The sequence below is a fragment of the Arachis stenosperma genome, chromosome 7 (assembly GCF_014773155.1).
Source record: "Arachis stenosperma cultivar V10309 chromosome 7, arast.V10309.gnm1.PFL2, whole genome shotgun sequence".
Classification (NCBI taxonomy): Eukaryota; Viridiplantae; Streptophyta; class Magnoliopsida; order Fabales; family Fabaceae; genus Arachis; species Arachis stenosperma.
The window spans coordinates 67,789,903-67,809,340 of record NC_080383.1 but is presented as its reverse complement, the minus strand read 5'-3'; the positions used below and the strand labels follow the sequence as shown (position 1 = coordinate 67,809,340).

At 35.2% G+C, this 19,438-nt stretch overlaps 1 protein-coding gene across 1 annotated transcript; it reads right to left on the bottom strand.

Moving 5' to 3' along the window:
• On the bottom strand, positions 1-1,297 carry LOC130939886 (uncharacterized). Its single transcript, XM_057867954.1, has 3 exons — positions 878-1,297; positions 693-791; positions 1-306 (listed from the first exon to the last, which is right to left on the bottom strand). The coding sequence occupies exons 1-3, from the start codon at positions 1,295-1,297 to the stop codon at positions 1-3; spliced, it is 825 nt and encodes a 274-aa protein (XP_057723937.1).
• Positions 1,298-19,438: the final 18,141 nt, after the last annotated feature.

Here is a 19,438-nt window from a genome sequence, read left to right as displayed (position 1 = left end):
TTACGCGCCACGTTCTCCTCTCCATATTTCCCACATCTCGGTTGCTAGGTCCTCACGCCATTGAGTCCACTCATGGCTACTTTCCACAACATCAATAGTGTCAGCTTCATCAACAATAGTATCATCTCCTACCGGTATGTGTTCTGGCAAAAGAGTTGCATCTTTTTCGGGATCAACATCCATGTTCATACGAATAAAATTTTGTAACAAACAACAAGCAATAATAATGTGGCTTTGAACCCTAATAGGATAGAACGAGGGACTTCGTAGAATTGCCCATCTTTTCTTAAGCAACCCAAAGCACCGCTCAATCACATTTCTAGCCGAAGAATGCTTCTTATTAAATAACTCTAGACGATTTTGTGGTGCCCGATGACCTTGAACCCACTCATTCACATGATAGCGAACATTTCTATAAGGAGATAAAAATCCTCTCCCATTGGTATAGCCAGCATCCACTAAGTAATAACACCCTAAAACGAAAGGATGGAAAAGTATAAGAAATACATTGTAATTCTCATAAACAATAGTTATTATTCTTTTCAAAAGATTACTCTAGACATACCAATAGGTATTTTCAAGCCATTACATCGAGTAATAGCATCCCTAAGTACCCTTGAATCAGATGCCGATCCTTCCCAACCGCTAAGGACATAGACAAAATTCATGTTCCGATTGCAGACTCCTAAGACATTGGTGGATATTCTAGATTTCCTCGTCCGATATCTAGATTTATCACTCTTCGGGACTGTGACATCTATGTAAGTTCCATCTAATGCTCCTAGACAACCCTATCAAATATATAAAACAAAAAAAACAGTTATTACACGCAGAGTAAACTTGACCAATAAACATTGGAGCTACATACACGACCTACCTTGAACCATTTCCATCTGGGATCTACACAATCTTCCGGTACAGGGTCTGCCTTTGCAAATAAGATACTTTGGACACGCAAAACCGAACACAATACCTTGTGAAAATACCTACTAATAGTTTCACCAGACCTATAGAACCTAACTTGTACGCTCCGATTTTTGGTATGGTGAGCTAATATGATTAAGAAAGTAGCTACTTGCTCGCCTATGCCAACATGACCGTCTTCGTCTAATCCACCTTGAACTTGTAGCAATTCACATAAAGTTGCAAATGCATTTAAACTCATTCTTAACTCCCATATGCAATTTCTATCTCCACCCTCCCCAATGATATTATCTAATGCATCTCGCCTTAATGGCAATGTGTTCACTCTTCGACCAATCGAAGTATGACCCCGCCTTCTATTCCTAATATACATATATAAAGTAACTAAAAAAAGCAGCATTAACGTGTCAAATTGCATTCTCATAATCCAGTAATATCCAACACATAGCTTAATTTGTTCAGAACGATCCATCATCACTTCCTAAGAAACAATAACAAGTAAATACATAAATGAAGAACTCTAATAACTTGAGAGAATAGGAAAAATACTCAATTAAACTAAAAATAGAAAAAATTCACATTACATAAGCATATACTCACATAATCAAAGTCAGAGCATACTAATAGAGTTCAAAACTAATTAAATAGAAAAGGCATGATTGAAATCTAATTAAATACATATCAATAAAATTATCAGCTGAAAAATAATTAAGGGTTTTAATATGAAATTTCTAAAAAATAATACTTTAAGATACGTGATTGATAACTTTCTAAAACAAAATTGATTCTGACTACTATCACAATGAAACAAGATCCAAATTTGTAAATTAACATATCAAATTCTACAAACAATTATCATCCAACTTATTTAATTTCTACAAACACATAATACAAACAATTTGATCAACAATTTAGTAAGCAGTTTAATAAGCAATTTTATAAACACAATACAAATAAATTGCCCTCTAGCATTCCTCAAAGACAATAATTAAAAAGCTGACCTATTAATAATTTGATAAGCAATTTCATTAACATATTAATCAGCAATTTCAACAATATTTTTATCACTAGTTTTATCAACAATCAGGTACAATAACAAGAGCAAATTGATAGCAGAATTTCATTTATCACAACAGCAAAATCTCCTTCTACAACTCTTTTTTTTATGACCTAAGCAATTTTCTTAAACAATTGGGTCCACTCTTTTCTTTGTTCAGGCCGTGGCCAGGGTACACCCAGGAATTCCATTGCCTTACAATTCGATAGTTCACATACCCATACACTAGAATAGCACTCAATCAACAATAACACATATTATCAATAATCAACCATCTCTGTCATTTTATCTGGCCCGTTTCTATTATATATAATAATTATAACTAATATTAACTTGGCAAACAAAAAATTCCCTTAAGATTCCATTATTTACTATTATTCAATTAGCACCAACAGCAGCACAACAAACGGTAGGTGTGGCTCCCTCCACCTAATGATGATAATGATTTCTTTAGTAAAAGATAAGGTAGGTAATACATATGAGTCATCAAGACTATAAATCTCGTGCATTATCCTACTATATAATTTTTTCCATCCAAACAATAATAATAGAGAAAAATACCAGAGGCAACAATGCAAAGCACAGCTAGGAGGAGGCTAATACGGCTGCGGGATGAAGAGGCAAACGGGGTAGAGCAGCAAAACAAGCTCACCACTACCGGAGCACAGCCCGCAATAAGCAGAGAGGAGAGTCGGTGGGAAACGGAGATGATGTGCGACGGTGGTACAGCTTCGATGGTGGATTGAGCAATTGCAGAAGAAGAAACACTTGTTAGGGTTTGTAATTAAAAAGGGAGATACTTGGAATTTTAGAAAATGAATAAGGATAAAATAGTCTAAAAAAAAGAATGCAGATCCGTGTCCTTCACCCAAAATCCGTGTCTCGCCATTTTCCTGAGACATGAAATACATGTATGTTGTGTATGTTTGTGTGTAAGCGTGTCCTTCTTATTTTTGTGTCTCACAAACCAAACAATAGACACGTCCCACCGTGTCTATGTCTTGGCAAGACATGGACATCAAACAAACGGGGTGTCAGTTACCGAAAGGCTTGGTTGGCAAAGCAGAAGTCTACAGCCAAAGTTTTTGGTGGTTGGGAGGATTCTTACCAAGCTTTGCCATGGTGGCTCTCGATCATGGTTCAAAAGATGCCTGGTTCAATTGTCCAAATAGAAACACAACCATTGTACAACAGAAGTGAGGAGGCAGACGGTATCAGAATACTTCATCGTGTATTTTGGAGTTTCAATCTATGTATTAGGGCGTTCAGGCATTGCAAGCCTTTAGTTCAAGTTGACGGCACACACCTATACGGAAAATACAAAGGTACACTTCTGGTTACTGTTGCACAAGATGGGAACCAGACATTGTGCCTATCACTTTTTCCTTGGTGGAGGGGAGACAGCTGATGCATGGCACTTCTTTATCAGAAATCTGCGAATGCATGTTGTTAGAAGAAAGGGTGTGGGTATGATCTCAAATCGATATAAGTCAATCCGGGCAGTAGTAAATCATTCAGGAGGTGACTGGCAACCTCCAAGAGCATGGTGGATGTTTTGTATAAAGCACATCGGCAGCAACTTCTTAAAGGCATTCAAAGTTTCGCACTTACAAAAACTTGTTGTCAACATAGGGTATTCAAGGCGGTGGAGGAGTACAACATCAACTATAAAAGGTTGGAAGAGCGAGCCGAGGTATATGCCAAGTGGTGCGATGCCATTGGACTTAGATACTGGGTATTGGCATTCGACGAGAGACATCAATGAGACCATATGACGATGAACCTTGTTGAGTGCATTAATTTAGTGTTGAAGGGTGTCCAAAACCTACCCGTGTTGTTGCTCGTCCGAGCAACATATTATCGATTAAACGAACTTTTTACGCGAAAGAGTGTCGAGACTTACAAATGCAAGCGTGCTGGATTTACTTACTCCATATTTGCACAACAGTGGATAGAAGCAAATATGCAACAGGCTGGGAATACAGTTGTGCACTAGTTTGATAGACGAAATGAGGTGTCTGAGGTGCACGAAATGACTAGCGAAAAGGTGTTAGTTGTTGATCTTGCGTAATGGACGTGTGACTATGGGCACTTTCAGGTGGAACGACTACCATGTTACCATGTTATTGCTTGCTGTGCTAACCAACGTCTCGATTGGCAGTTGTATATGCATGATGTGTATAAGATGACAGAGATTCATAAGGTCTATAGATTTGAGTTCACACCATTAGGCGATCCAGGGACATGGCCTCTTATGAAGGACCCACATTGGTCGTTAATCCCGCCTTAAGGCGAACGTCGAAAGGCTATGCCAAATTGACCCGATACTTATATGAAATGGACTTATGCGACATGCATGGTCCTCGAATATGCCGTATCTATGGTGCTCAGGGTCATAGTTGGAGTCGATGTCCGCAGCGTGCTGGATCGAGTGGTGTTGATGACAATGGTGGTCCCTATGTCTTTGTTGGTTTTTATGTTTGTCAATTAATTTTTTTTATGTTCGTCGTGTTTGTATTTTTAAATTTGGGTTTTTTTCAGTTGATGTTTTTTATGTTCATCATGTTTGTATTTTTAAATTTGGGTTTATCCATTGATGTTTCTGATGTTTTTAATGTTAGGTTAATATTATCATTTACTACCTTTGTGAGGTAAACATAAAAATATTAACTAAGATTTTCATTCACCTAATATTGAAACCATAATTAAAAATAAACATAAGTAAACATACAAAAGATTAACTACGAATTACATTAACTTAATTCTTAAAATTAAACCTAAAAATCCTAAACCTAAGTTCACTTCTTTCGAACCAACTAGTTCAATCCATTGCCCATCATGCCCTGAGCGAACCGCAACGGAGTAAACCTATCAGGTGAATTTCGTTCCGTTTGTAGGTCATACGGGTGATCCTGAACTGAGTCATCCACAGCCAGAGTGGCCGACCTGTAACAACTCTAATTTTTGCACTAACGCGAGTTTTTCTTAAAATAATATTTTAAAGCGATTAGTTTTATTTTGACGAGTCGACTTCGAATGCCAAAGTAAAATAAATGGTAATCTAATTTTATTATTATGTTATTTATTTATTTTACTTGCTCTAGTTATAATAGAGTCTAGATAATAATATTAATATTATTACCAAGTTCGAATTTTGTCGATATAAGTAATTATCGGTATTTTTTGATGAGTTTAGAGTTACTAAAACTTCATCAAATATGTTTTAATTATTAAATTACTAATGTCATTTATATTAGTAGTTCATATATATTTAACCTTATATTATTATTATTATTATTATTATTATTATTATTATTATTATTATTATTATTCAACTTTATATATATATATATATATATATATATATATATATATATATATATATATATATTATTAGACCTTGTATATTTTTTATTTAACTCATCATGTGTCTTTTAATTAGCATTATAATTTAACAATATTTATCTTATTCTTTCTCTTTGGCCGAGCCATTAAGAGAATAGAAGAAAGAAAAATACAAACAGGATTCATGTATTTTGATTTATGATTTATCCACCAAGAATTTCATTAGCATGGCTTATATACATCTATCTATTACTTGTATAATAGCCGTGGCTCATTAAGCCACGCATCACTCTCACGTTAATTTGGAATAAAAAATGAAAAAAGAGTAACCATAATCCCCTCATTCCCTTCGTTCTTTCCTCGATTGGCTATTCTCTCCTTCTGGCTTGGATCATTTTTGTCGTTGTTGTGACCTCGATCCTTCCCTTTCCTTTGTGTGACACTCTCTTTCTCTCTCATTTTTTTACTTTCTCTCTCATGATGTTGCTCTCGCTTTCACGGTGTTACTGTGCACTAATCCTTCACAGCCGAGATGGGCTATAATTGGGCGGAGGACAGGTCGAGACTTCTCCTCCTGAGGCTGTGACTCTTCCTCTCAAGCGCAGCAGTGGCGGAATGATCAGAAAAAGAGGGTGATGAGGAGTCAAAAGAGGCAAGATGGACTATAACGAGGTCGAGGAGGGCTCGACGGGAAGGGAGTTCTCCCTCTGAGGCGGTGAGTGTGACCTCTGGCCGGTGTGTTCTCTCTTTCTCTGGCCTACTTCCTCTTAGGGTTTTTTTCTTTTTTTAAATTTTGTTTTAGGTTTCCAAATGGAGGCACCGTGCAAGGAGCTTCTGGATCTGATCCAGCCCCTGACGAGCATAATCGCCGTGCAACTGATTGAGATTCCTTCTTTTGATTTGGAGGTGAATGATGGGTTGGCATGAACTACAAATTACTAACAGTTTTAGAATTAAAATATAATGGATGTGTTGATTTTGGAATGTGATTTCTCATTGGTAGTTATTGTTTGTGTCTTTGCGACTGCAGTGGAAAGTGTGAGGCTCTGCAATATGAAGCTGTGTTGGGGAGTGGTGGATGTCGTGGAGCTATGATTGATCCTTCAAGTGATATCCATAATCAACCCAACAATGGAAATATTGATAGTTTTGAAAATGTTTATTCCCATTCCGTGGAATCATATGCTTCTTCAAATGATGTTTTGCCTTTACAATACTGTACAAATGAGAATCAGATATCGGGACTCTGGAGTTCACAATGCTGGTGTTTAGGTTACGCTACGTCTGTGGTACCTTTGGAAGCATCGTGCTCTGGTGAAAATTCTTTTGCCTTGTAGGATTTTGTAGGTAAGGATATCCTGTGTGTTAGAAATTTCTCTATGTATCCCTTACAACTATTATTCACATTGGCTTTTTAAAATTCGGTCTTATCTTCTGCCTGCTTATATTGTGTCTCAATTGACAAGAAAAGCCATTTCTCCGGTAATAAAGGGGTTAGTTCCTTGTCTTCTTTTTCTACTGTTGTAATTTTTAAGGCCTTAATTGTTTCTCATCTAAGTCTAACTATTTGTGTCTCATATTCGAAGCCAATGATCGGTAACTTGATTGGTTTGCAAGATCAATATTCTTTGAGTTTTGCAAAAAGAAAAAGTTTTATCTTGCCAATACATGAATATATCATGGAAGTGATGTTCACTTTCCCATATCAGCAGCATTTGTACTTCTTTCTTGTATTTTCGTGCATCTCTAATCCTTATTTCAGTGTTAATGGGACTCTTCTTATGGCAGGTTGGGCATTTGCTGATTCTATTCTACATAGATTAGCACCTCTTTGGGTGGATGCTAGAGGATTAGGATTTACTTGGGATTACATTCTACAGGGGATGAAGAGGAGAACAAGATCTGAGAGAAGAGTAGGCAGACAACGAGAAGCGAGCTTTAGGAGCAGAGGCGAACAGGGCTTTCACAGTGGAGAAGAAGCTCTCATGCCAATGTCAAATATGGTTACTACGGTATGTGTTTCTTCTACTGCTGCTCGATCATCGTTCTCTTTTCGCTATGTTCTTATTTAGAAGGCTCAACTAATTTGGATATAACTATTTAGCTTTCTTTTTTACTGACCATTGTCGATTTTAGATGCACTAAATCATGCTGCTGTAAGCGAAGAGGAAGCAGCTTGGTAGCAAGGTCGTGACGCCGGAAAGCTAATCGGTGGAGAGATTCACCGTTGGAGCTGGAAGAGAAGAATGGTGGTAGATATCTTGCCATTGAAGATGTTATCAACTGTGAGGCAAAGGTAAATTTTTTAATTTCAAAATTAAAAAATATTAATTTTTTTCCCTAATCTTCTGTTTTTATTTCAAAACATTTGTTTCCCTTCTTTTAGTTTGTTTCATGTGTGTGTGTTTGGATTTAGGTCAGATCAAAGCAGGAGCTCCTTGCAGAGGCAAGCCACTAGAAAAGTACATCTAGAACTTTTTTTTACTTCTTATGCTGATGGAATATAGTGCACTGTTATTTCTTCACCTAAAATCTTATTTTGATTTGTTTAAGCTGATTTGCTTCATTTTATCTTTTTGTTTTAATTTAATTGTTGCTTTTATTGCTGAGAACGTTGCATATGGTTATGTTGTTTACTTGCTTTATTGGTTTGTTGAACTATAGACTGTAGATCTAACATCATATAGTTATGTTACCTTAGTTTCCTTATAATTGTGGTTAATGGGTTATAGTTGTGCCCTACTTATTGATGGAGGGAAAAAACTTTTAAGATTTTCAATTAAAAGATAAAATAACTTCTCAATTTATGGGGAAAAGATGCTCTTTTTATTCTTTGTTCTGCGTTTTCTGTCTGCATTGTCGTTTTCTTTGTTGAAGAGATTGCTTTTGTGTCAAGTTCATTACTTTTATTGATCCAACAATGTGTGAGCTGCTTTTCAATTTTTTGAACATTGATACATAAAAATTTTATTTTTATCATTGTACAATTTCTATAGGTTGCAAATACTCACCAGATGTGGCATAGTCAAGGTCTTACACTATGTGAACAACATTTGATTTCAACAGATATGATGAGTAGGCAATACTCTTTGGTGAATCTGTGAGAACATGCAAATAAAAAACAATTTGAGTCCAAGGAATTTGATGTAAGTATTTCTGCTACCTTTTAATTGCTTTATTGATTTATTTTTACTATTCTAAAATCTTAAGCTAAGCAAATGAATTCAATCATATAAAAGAAACAATGCCGCAATATTTTTTAATATAAAAAGTGTTATTATTCTTACTCTTTTGTTACTACTTTCTATAAATTAGCATTCAATCTAAACACATGGTTATTACTTGATCATATTTCAGTTATATAAATAATACTCACCAAATAAAGGAATGCTGAAAAATTTTATGAATGAAGCTCAAGAGAAATTGAAGGTTTTTTCATTTGCTTTTATTTTGATTTCGTCATTCATAAATATCTTTGTAAGGGGATAAGTTATATTAGTAAGTGTAATTTGAACTTACTATTTTTATTAATTCATATGTTTCTTTGCTAATCTTTTTTTATTTAATTTTTTCATTCTGTTTGAATTTAATTTTTTATTCTTTTTTTCTGTTTTTCTCAGGTGTTTAAAGTATTTTTTGAGATAAAATTTATTTGATTTCTTTGCTTAGAAGATTTCCCAGGCTATTTTTTGCATGTATGTTAGTAGTAATTATTTAATAACCCTTCTTGATGTCCAAAATCAAAGAATTTAGGTCATTTATATACTATCTTCTGTAAATTTTGATTCGAACTGGTTTAATGTTCTTTGGCCATTAAATTTATAGTCTTTCACTTTTTATAATCTGAGATGAAATTTATTTTATTACTTTAATTTTTGGTCTCTCTAGCAAAAAGGAACAATAGGGGAAGTTGGATGAATTTTTGTAGTTTCAAAGCCTGAGATCAGGATTTTTCTTATTTGCCTCTAAATTCTTTTTATCGTCTTTAATTTGGTTCAATAGTTAGTCTTATGCAATGTGGTCTTCGTTTCTTTTTTCTTGAATGAAAATAGAAAATTGGTTGGTGATTGAATATTATGGAACTCCCATTTGTATTGGTGCAAAAATGTTCATGATTTGTTCAATTAAATTTGATAGTCGGTTACTATCTGATTGAAATTTGGCTAAATATTTGTGCAACTGATATATATTAGATACACGTGTGGAAGAAAAGAACAAAAAGCAAAATTGATACTGATATTATTGGGTATGTGCGATGGGCCTTTTGTATTGGAATAATTTAGAAATGACATTATTTCCTCTCAAAAATATGGAATATTATGGAAGAAATTATTTACTTTGTATTTTTAATGCATATTTGCTTTACAAATAGATGTCTTATCTATTTTTATTGAAACAATTATGCAGAAGTTGGAAAGAAAATTTGTTTTTTATGGTTGTGTTATCCAAATGCTTTTGCAGAATCTAATGAAAAAGAAATGCTTGATAAAGGACAAACATGGTTCCTGAGATTGCATAAGGATATTCTTTTCTTGCACATTATAATTAACAAAAAAGGTATCTCGCATAATTTATGATTTAAAATCATGTACTCATTTTATTACATGTAACTTTTGTAAATTAAATTACTACTAAAACTTGAAAGGTAGATGCAATGATGAAAGTTATCCTTTTATGTCATTTCAAGACATGATCTAAACATATGGTGCTAACCTTTGCTCTTTTATATATTTTTTTTGCAACGATGAAACAGTTATTTTCAGTAGCTGAAGAATTTGGTTACTCTAAATGGATTCAATTTGATACTCCAGTTGTTCAAATAAAAGTAACAAATAACATCCTGTGTTTTGACTTTCTTTTGATTTTAATGCATTCTCTTTTTGTTAAAATGCCTATTGCTATTCAAGAAAATGAGAATTTATGTTAAAATTTTTTTCAATCACCGGATAAATATACAGGTATTAAAATTATGAAGTGTAGAGTATGGAGGAGGACAGCAACTTGAGGGTCATTTGTTTTACGGCGAAGGATTTTAGTGTGGATCATTTTCTGTAGGTAAGTTTAAGTTTCGCCCGTTCTGTTTATTTTTTAAACGTTAGCTTTTAGGATTTGCTTTCTGGATTTGTTCATTTTGGTTTTTTCTCGCTTTATTTTGTTCTAATATTAAAGGGTTAGTTTGTGTGTATGGAATGTTCACTGTTTTTTATTCATATTTCCTAAAAGAATTTAGTATGTTATTTTTCACAATTTAAGAATTAGGTTGAATAAGTTCTGTAGGTCTGGGATTCAGAGTTATGCATGTGTCGGATGTAGATTAGATGAAATGTTGTGTTTCTTTTTTATTTCACCTTTTGTTTATGTATTTTTGCTATCTGAAACATGTATTGTGGAAGCATTTTTATGAGGTGACACTTTGCATGATATCGATTTTTATTGGATTAAAGTTGATTGAGTTAAGTTATTGTGGCGTATTAAGCATTGGCAATTGATCTATAAATTTATTAATATTTGATGTCTATGACCAATTTGAGTTTAAGAAAATAATCTCACTTCATATTATAAGCATTAGAACTAATAAAAAGGAGATAGATAATTGGGTATTAGGTAAGAGAGATGTTATATTTTTGCTCCATTTATGTTTAATTTTGAGATTGGATTACTATCTTTCATTGGTTGATTCAGAATTTTTTCACTTTTATCTGGCCATTGTATTTTCTAATAGAGTTTGTTTTATTAATTGTAGTTTGGTTTTCCTTCATCTTTTTCATCTTATTTCAAAATGAGAACTCCCATGGATATGATAAATAAGATTAATCATGAGAAGGAAACATTGAGTCTTAAGGTTAGGGTGATTAGGCTTTGGACTATTTTCAATTTCAGTGGTCAGCTCTTCTCAAATTCTACTATGTTGATTTTAATTGATGAATCATGGAGTTCTTGTGTTCCAAGCATGCCTCAATTAATATATTGTGGTCTAATCGTTTGCTTTAAATGTATTGTTCTTGGGTTGATTTGGGGTGTTTTCTTTGTTGTGTTTGTAACTCTTAAACATGTGAAATTTAGCATGTTGTGTCCTTTTCTCATTTTCGCTTTAATCTACTCCTGGATTTTTTTTGTATTTAATGTTTGGCTCTTTGTAGTTTGTCTTATATTTTGTCCTTTTTATTTTTCGAACTGTTATTTCATTTAATATGTGCTAATTATACATTTTCTTTTCTTGGTCAGTGATGCCAAATTTGATACAAATTATCTTGTGTATTGACAGAGGTGTAAAATACAAGTTATTGTTCAGAAGCCTAGGATTTTGTTGGAGGGTCAAGTATATGTGATGAAGCACTTTTCTTATATTTTGATTTTGTGATTCTGAATAATTATTTGTACAGTTGTTAAGTCACCTATATAATTATATTACTCATATCACCTTTTTTTAAACCATTAAAGTTATTACTTTACATGTGTCTTTTTTGAAAATGATTCATTATGCCGTAAGCTTATCTACTGGGATTCATGATTTAATTATGGTTGAAAATTAAGAAAGAGAAAAAAAGAGGAAGAGAGTATCTGTGGACTGTAAACACCCTTTGAGAATTCATGTTTTTTAAAATTTTAATATAGAGCTAGACTAGAGTGGTATGAGGCTATTAGAAATTTGCATTTCTTACAAAAATGTATTTTTTATTTTTTGCAATTGTTGTTTGAGTTGACCTCTTTTTTTTATATTGTTATTGTACAACTCTATACTTTAATTTTATGTCTTCGTTGGTTGGATAGATATTTTTAGTATTAGTAGTATAAGTCACATGATTTGTTGAATTTGATAGGTTGAAAAAAATTTAGAGGCACATTAGAAAATATTTTTGGAATACTACTCTTTATTTTTCAAATGGTATTAAAAGTAGATTATATTTTTGCCTTACCTTTCAAATAAAAGGTAAAGCAAAAAGCAACGTCCGAAAGTAAAAAGTAACGTCTTCTACAATGCTTTCTTTAAACTAAGTTAGGATTCAAATTAAAAGGTAGTGGTTAAAAGATTTAAAGGACAGTTCAAGTTGAAAAAAAGATTTGTTTTTATTTCTGTATTTCTTTTTTTCATCTTGAAAAATAAGTTTGATGGGAGATTTCGGATATTTATTCTTTTTTTTTTCAATCAACAAATAAATAAAATCAAAGGTCAAAATAGTAGTTTTTTTAAATCTTTAAGTTCCTCATCTTTTTATGCACTGGGTCTTTTAAATTTTATAGACTTTTATTAGCATTGAAAAATGATAACTTATATTTTTGTAAAATAATTTTTTATTTAAGAAACAAATTATTTTAACATAATAAATCAAAAAATTTTATATAAATGATATTGGTTATGGTTCTTATTATGTTTTATCTTTTAAATTGTGTCGTTTATATGTTTAAATTGTATTTGTTGTCGTATAATTTATGAAGTTAAATATGATACAATATACTGTAAGGCAGAATTTCTTTAGCCAATTCTAAGTGCTCATCAAATAGTATGCTGACATTTAAATGAATGTTTTGAAAAATAAGAATAGAAAGAATGAGTATAAATTTGGTTTTAATTAAAAAATTTTTTACAAATTATAATGGATTAAGAAATGATACTTATGTATTTTGAATAGTGATAAAATAAATACATTTTTATCTTTAAATAAAAAAATGACAATCTAAAAGAACTGAAAAAAGAAATAGAAATTTTCAATCCGTGCGATCCACGGAGTCTTCTGCTAGTATGTATACATATATAAAACATAACACATGTCTCCTTCCTTTATTAACCAAAGACACTTAATCATGAGTTATCATCCAATGCCTTTATCTTTTGATTAATGTCATTTATTGACCGAATGGATTAAGAAAGAGAAAAAGAAAAGAGAAAGAAAACATGACACATAAACCCCCCCGACACATATCCTTGTTCAATGTTGCTATCACCCTCTAATCTTCTTTCTTCAACTCATAACCGAACTGAACTTTCAAAAAAAGGAGAGGGAGACCGAGAGTAACCCTTGAGAGAAACCGTGACCCTCCACCATTTTTCTTTCCTGATTTCTTGTAATTCGTAACTCTAATAAAAAATTTAATCTAATAAAAGAGTTTGTATCCTTCTCCTCTACGTGTTGGCCTCATTTTTATTCGATAGAAGTTGATGGAGACTGGTGGACGAAATTGTGATCTATTGTCTTTGTACTTGTACGAAATTTAATAATTGGCTCTATTTGAATTCACAACTCCGTTCAACTAACCAGCAAGTGTACTGGGTCGTCCAAGTAATAAACCTTACGTGAGTAAGGGTCGATCCCACAGAGATTGTTGGTATGAAGCAAGCTATGGTCACCTTGTAAATCTCAGTTAGGTAGATTAAATTGGTTTATGGTTTCAAAAATTAATAATAAAAAGAAAATAAAAAGGGATAGAAATACTTATGTAAATCAATAGTGGGAATTTTTGATAGGTGTATGGAGATGCTGTGCTCCTCTTGAATCTCTACTTCACTACTCGCTCTTCCTTCAATCCTTCTTACTCCTTTCCATGGCAAGCTGTATGTAGGGCATCACCATCATCAATGGCTACTTTTAATCCTCTCGGGAAAATGGTCCTACGCGCTATCACTGCACGGCTAATCGTCTGGAGGCATCACCTTTGGTTGATAGCTACATCCCATCCTCTCAGTGAAAATGGTCCAAATGCTCTGTCACAGCACGGCTAATCATCTGTCGGTTCTCAATCAGGTTGGAATAGAATCCATTGATTCTTTTGCGTCTGTCACTAACGCCCAGCCTTCAGGAGTTTGAAGCTCGTCACAGTCATTCAATACCGGAATCCTACTCGGAATACCACAGACAAGGTTAGACTTTCCGGATTCCCAGGATCCTACTCGGAATACCACAGACAAGGTTAGACTTTCCGGATCCTCATAAATGCCGCCATCTATCTAGCTTATACCACGAAGATTCTGTTGGGGAATCTAAGAGATATGCGCCCGGCCTAAGGTAAAACGGAAGTGGTTGTCAATCACGCGCGTTCATATGTGAGAATGATGATGAGTGTCACGGATCATCACATTCATCAAAGTGTTGTGCAACGTATATCTTGGAATAAGAATAAGAGGGAATTGAATGAAAAGTAATAGTAATCGTATTGAAACTTGAGGTACAGCAGAGCTCCACACCCTTAATCTATGGTGTGCAAAAACTCCACCGTTGAAAATACATAAGTAAAAGGTTCAGGCATGGCCGAATAGCCAGCCCCCTGAGTGATCAAGAGACCGAATAATCAAAGGCTAAACAGTCAAGAGATTAAACTGTCAAAAGATGTCTAATACAATAGTTAAATGTTCTATTTATAATAAACTAGCTCCTAGGGTTTACATGAGTAAGTAATTGATGCATAAATCCACTTCCGGGGCCCACTTGGTGTATGCTTGAGCTGAGCTTAATCAATCCACGAGCTGAGGCTTTTCTTGGAGTTGAACTCCGAGTTATGACGTGTTTTGGTCGTTCAACTCCGGATCATGACGTTTTTCTGGCGTTTAACTCCAGACAGCAGCATGTACTTGGCGTTCAACGCCACGTTACGTCGTCAATTTCCAAATAAAGTATGGACTATTATATATTGCTGGAAAGCTCTAGATGTCTACTTTCCAAAGCCGTTAAGAGCGCGCCATTTGGAGTTCTGTAGCTCCAGAAAATCCATTTCGAGTGCAGGGAGGTCAGATTCCAACAGCATCAGCAGTCCTTTTGTCAGCCTTTTTCAGAGTTTTGCTCAAGTCCCTCAATTTCAGCCAGAAATTACCTGAAATTACAGAAAAACACACAAACTCATAGTAAAGTCCAGAAATGTGAATTTAACATAAAAACTAATGAAAACATCCCTAAAAGTAGCTTGAACTTACTAAAAACTACCTAAAAACAATGCCAAAAAGCGTATAAATTATCCGCTCATCACAACACCAAACTTAAATTGTTGCTTGTCCCCAAGCAACTGAAAATCAAATAGGATAAAAGAAGAGAATATACTATAAATTCCAGAATATCAATGAATATTAATTATAATTAGATGAGCGGGACTTGTAGGTTTTTTGCTTCTGAACAGTTTTGGCATCTCACTTTTTCCTTTGAAGTTCTGAATGATTGGCTTCTTTAGGAACTTAGAATTTTGGATAGTGTTATTGACTTTCCTAGTTAAGCATGTTGATTCTTGAACACAGCTACTTATGAGTCTTGGCTGTGGCCCTAAGCACTTTGTTTTCCAGTATTACCACCGGATACATAAATGCCACAGACACATAACTGGGTGAACCTTTTCAGATTGTGACTTAGCTTTGCTAGAGTCCCCAGTTAGTGGTGTCCAGAGCTCTTAAGCACACTCTTTTTGCTTTGGATCACGATTTTAACCACTCAGTCTCAAGCTTTTCACTTGGACCTTCATGACACAAGCACATGGTTAGGGACAGCTTGATTTAGCCGCTTAGGCCTGGATTTTATTTCCTTGGGCCCTCCTATCCATTGATGCTCAAAGCCTTGGATCCTTTTTACCCTTGCCTTTTGGTTTTAAGGGCTATTGGCTTTTTCTGCTTGCTTTTTCTTTTTCTTTCTATTTTTTTCGCCACATTTTTTTTCGCAAGCTTCTTCTTGTTCACTGCTTTTTCTTGCTTCAAGAATCAATTTCATGATTTTTCAGATCATCAATAACATTTCTCTTTGTTCATCATTCTTTCAAGAGCCAACAATTTTAACATTCATAAACAACAAGATCAAAAGACATATGCACTGTTCAAGCATTCATTCAGAAAACAAAAAGTATTGTCACCACATCAATATAATTAAATTAAATTCAAGGATAAATTCGAAATTCATGTACTTCTTGTTCTTTTGAATTAAAACATTTTTCTTTTAAGAGAGGTGAAGGATTAATGGATTTTATTCATAGCTTTAAGACATAATTACTAACTACTAATGATCATGAAGTAGAGACACAAAACATAGATAAACACAGCATAAAAACCGAAAAGCAGAAAGAAATAAGAACAAGGAATGAATCCACCTGAGTGAGGGTGGCGCCTTCTTGAAGGTCCAATGGTGCTCTTTGAGCTCCTCTATGTCTCTTCCTTGCTTCTGTTGAATGATTCATAGTAATTTTGGTGTTCCTACCCTTAGTTGCTTCCAATATTTGTGTGGAGGACAATTTATCCCCTAAGGTATCTCAGGGATCTCTTGATTTGCAGCCACATGTTCTATCACTGAGCTATAAACCCTTTAGATGAGTCTTTCCATCTCCCATGACTCAGAGGTGGAAGCTTTTGTCTTCCCTTTTTTCTTCTTTTTTTTTTTGGATGTCTCTGGCCTTAGGTGCCATTAATGGTTATGGAAAAGTAAAAAGCTATGCTTTTACCACACCAAACTTAGAAAATTGATCGCCCTCGAGCAAGAGAAGAAAGAAAAGATGAAGAATAAGAAGAAGATATGGAGGAGATTGAGGGATGTGTGTATTCGGTTATATGGGTGGGATTGGGTGGGAAAGAGAAGTTGAATTGTAAAGGTAGGTGGCGTGTATGGGGAAGAGTGGATAGATGTAGGTGGTGAATGAGGTAATTGGGAAGAGGAATTGAGATGATTGGTGAAGGTTTGTTGGGAAGTATGACATGGGGAAGAGTGATCACAAAAACTAGGATTAGGTGGTAAGGTGGGAATATGTTAGGTGGGGATCCTGTGGGGTCCACAGATCCTGAGGTGATCCTGTGGGGTCCACAGGTCCTGAGGTGTCAAGGAATTCCATCCCTGCACCAAATAGGCATGTAAATTGCCTTTGCACACCATTCTGGCGTTTAAACGCCGTGTGGTGCACATTCTGGGCGTTCAACGCCCATGTAAAGCATGTTTCTGGCGTTGAACGCCAGTTTTATGCTTGTTACTAGCGTTCAGCGCCAGTTTTTCTTCTTTAGGCACATTCCTGGCGTTCAGCGCCAGAATGTTGCTTGTTTCTGGCGTTCAGCGCCAGAATGATGCTCTGTTCTGGCGTTGAACGCCGGCCAGATGCATCTTACTGGCGTTGAACGCCAGCCTGTGCTTCCTCCAGGGTGCGAATTTTTTTCTGCTGTTTTTGACTCTATTTTTAATTTTTATTTATTTTTTCGTGACTCCTCATGATCATGTACCTAATAAAACACAAAATAACAATAATATAGAATAAAATAAAAATTAGATAAATAAAATTGGGTTGCCTCCTAACAAGCGCTTCTTTAATGTCAATAGCTTGACAGTGGCTTTCATGGAGCCACAAGGTGATCAGGTCAATGTTGTATAGTCCCAACACCAAACTTAGAGTTTGGATATGGGATCTTAACACCAAACTTAGAGTTTGGTTGTGGCCTCACAACACCAAACTTAGAGTTTGACTGTGTGGGCTCTTCTTGACTCTGAACTGAGAGAAGCTCTTCATGCTTACTCTCTTTTGTCACAGAGGGATGGCCATGTGCCTTAAACACAAGGTAGTCCCCATTCAATTGAAGGACTAATTCACCTCTGTTGACATCTATCACAGCTCCTGCTGTGGCTAGGAAAGGTCTTCCAAGGATGATGCAATCATCCTCTTCCTTCCTAGTGTCTAAGATTATGAAATCAGCAGGGATGTAAAGGCCTTCAACCTTTACTAACACGTCCTCTACTATTCCATAGGCTTGTCTCAATGACTTGTCTGCCAGTTGTAATGAGAACAAGGCAGGTTGTACCTCAATGATCCCCAGCTTCTCCATTACAGAGAGTGGCATAAGATTTATCCCTGACCCCAGATCACACAGAGCTTTTTCAAAGATCATGGTGCCTATGGTACAAGGTATTAAGAACTTGCCAGGATCTTATTTCTTTTGAGGTAGAATTTTCTGAATCCAAGTATCCAGTTCATTAATGAGCAAGGGAGGTTCACTTTCCCAAGTCTCATTACCAAATAACTTGGCATTCAGCTTCATGATAGCTCCTAAATATTGAGCAACTTGCTCTCCAGTCACATCTTCATCCTCTTCAGAGGATGAATAGTCTTCAGAACTCATGAATGGCAGAAGGAGATTCAATGGAATCTCTATGGTCTCTGTATGAGCCTCAAATTCCTTTGGATCCTTAATAGGAAACTCCTTCTTGCTTGAGGAACGTCCCAGGAGGTCTTCCTCACTAGGATTTTCGTCCTCCTCCTCCCTTGTGCATTCGGCCATATTGACTATGTCAATGGCTTTGCACTCTCCTTTTGGATTCTCTTCTGTATTGCTTGGGAGAATACTGGGAGGAGTTTCAATGACTTTTTTACTCAGCTGGCCCACTTGTGCCTCCAGATTTCTAATGGAGGATCTTGTTTCACTCATGAAACTGAAAGTGGCCTTTGACAGATCAGAGACTAGATTGGCTAAATTAGAGGTGTTTTGTTCAAAATTCTCTGTCTGTTGCTGAGAAGATGATGGATATGGCTTGCTATTATTCAGCCTGTTGCGTCCACCATTGTTAAAGCCTTGTTGAGGCTTTTGTTGATCCTTCCATGAGAAATTTGGATGATTTCTCCATGATGAGTTATAGGTGTTTCCATAAGGTTCACCCATGTAATTAACCTCTGTCATGGCAGGGTTCTCAGGATCATAAGCTTCTTCAGAAGCTGCCTCTCTAGTACTGTTGGATGCATGTTGCCATCCATTCAGATTTTGAGAGATCATGTTGACCTGTTGAGTCAACACTTTGTTCTAAGCCAATATGGCATTCAGAGCATCAATTTCAAGAACTCCTTTCTTCTGAGGTATCCCATTATTCACGGAATTCCTCTCAGAAGTGTACATGAATTGGTTGTTTGCAACCATATCAATGAGTTCTTGAGCCTCTTCAGGCATTTTCTTTAGGTGAATAGATCCACCTGCAGAATGGTCCAATGACATTTTCGAAAATTCAGAGAGACCATAATAGAATATATCTAATATGGTCCATTCTGAAAACATGTCAGATGGACATCTTTTGGTCAGCTGCTTGTATCTTTCCCAAGCTTCATAGAGGGATTCACCATCTTTTTGTTTGAAGGTTTGAACATCCACTCTCAGCTTGCTCAGCTTTTGAGGAGGAAAGAATTTAT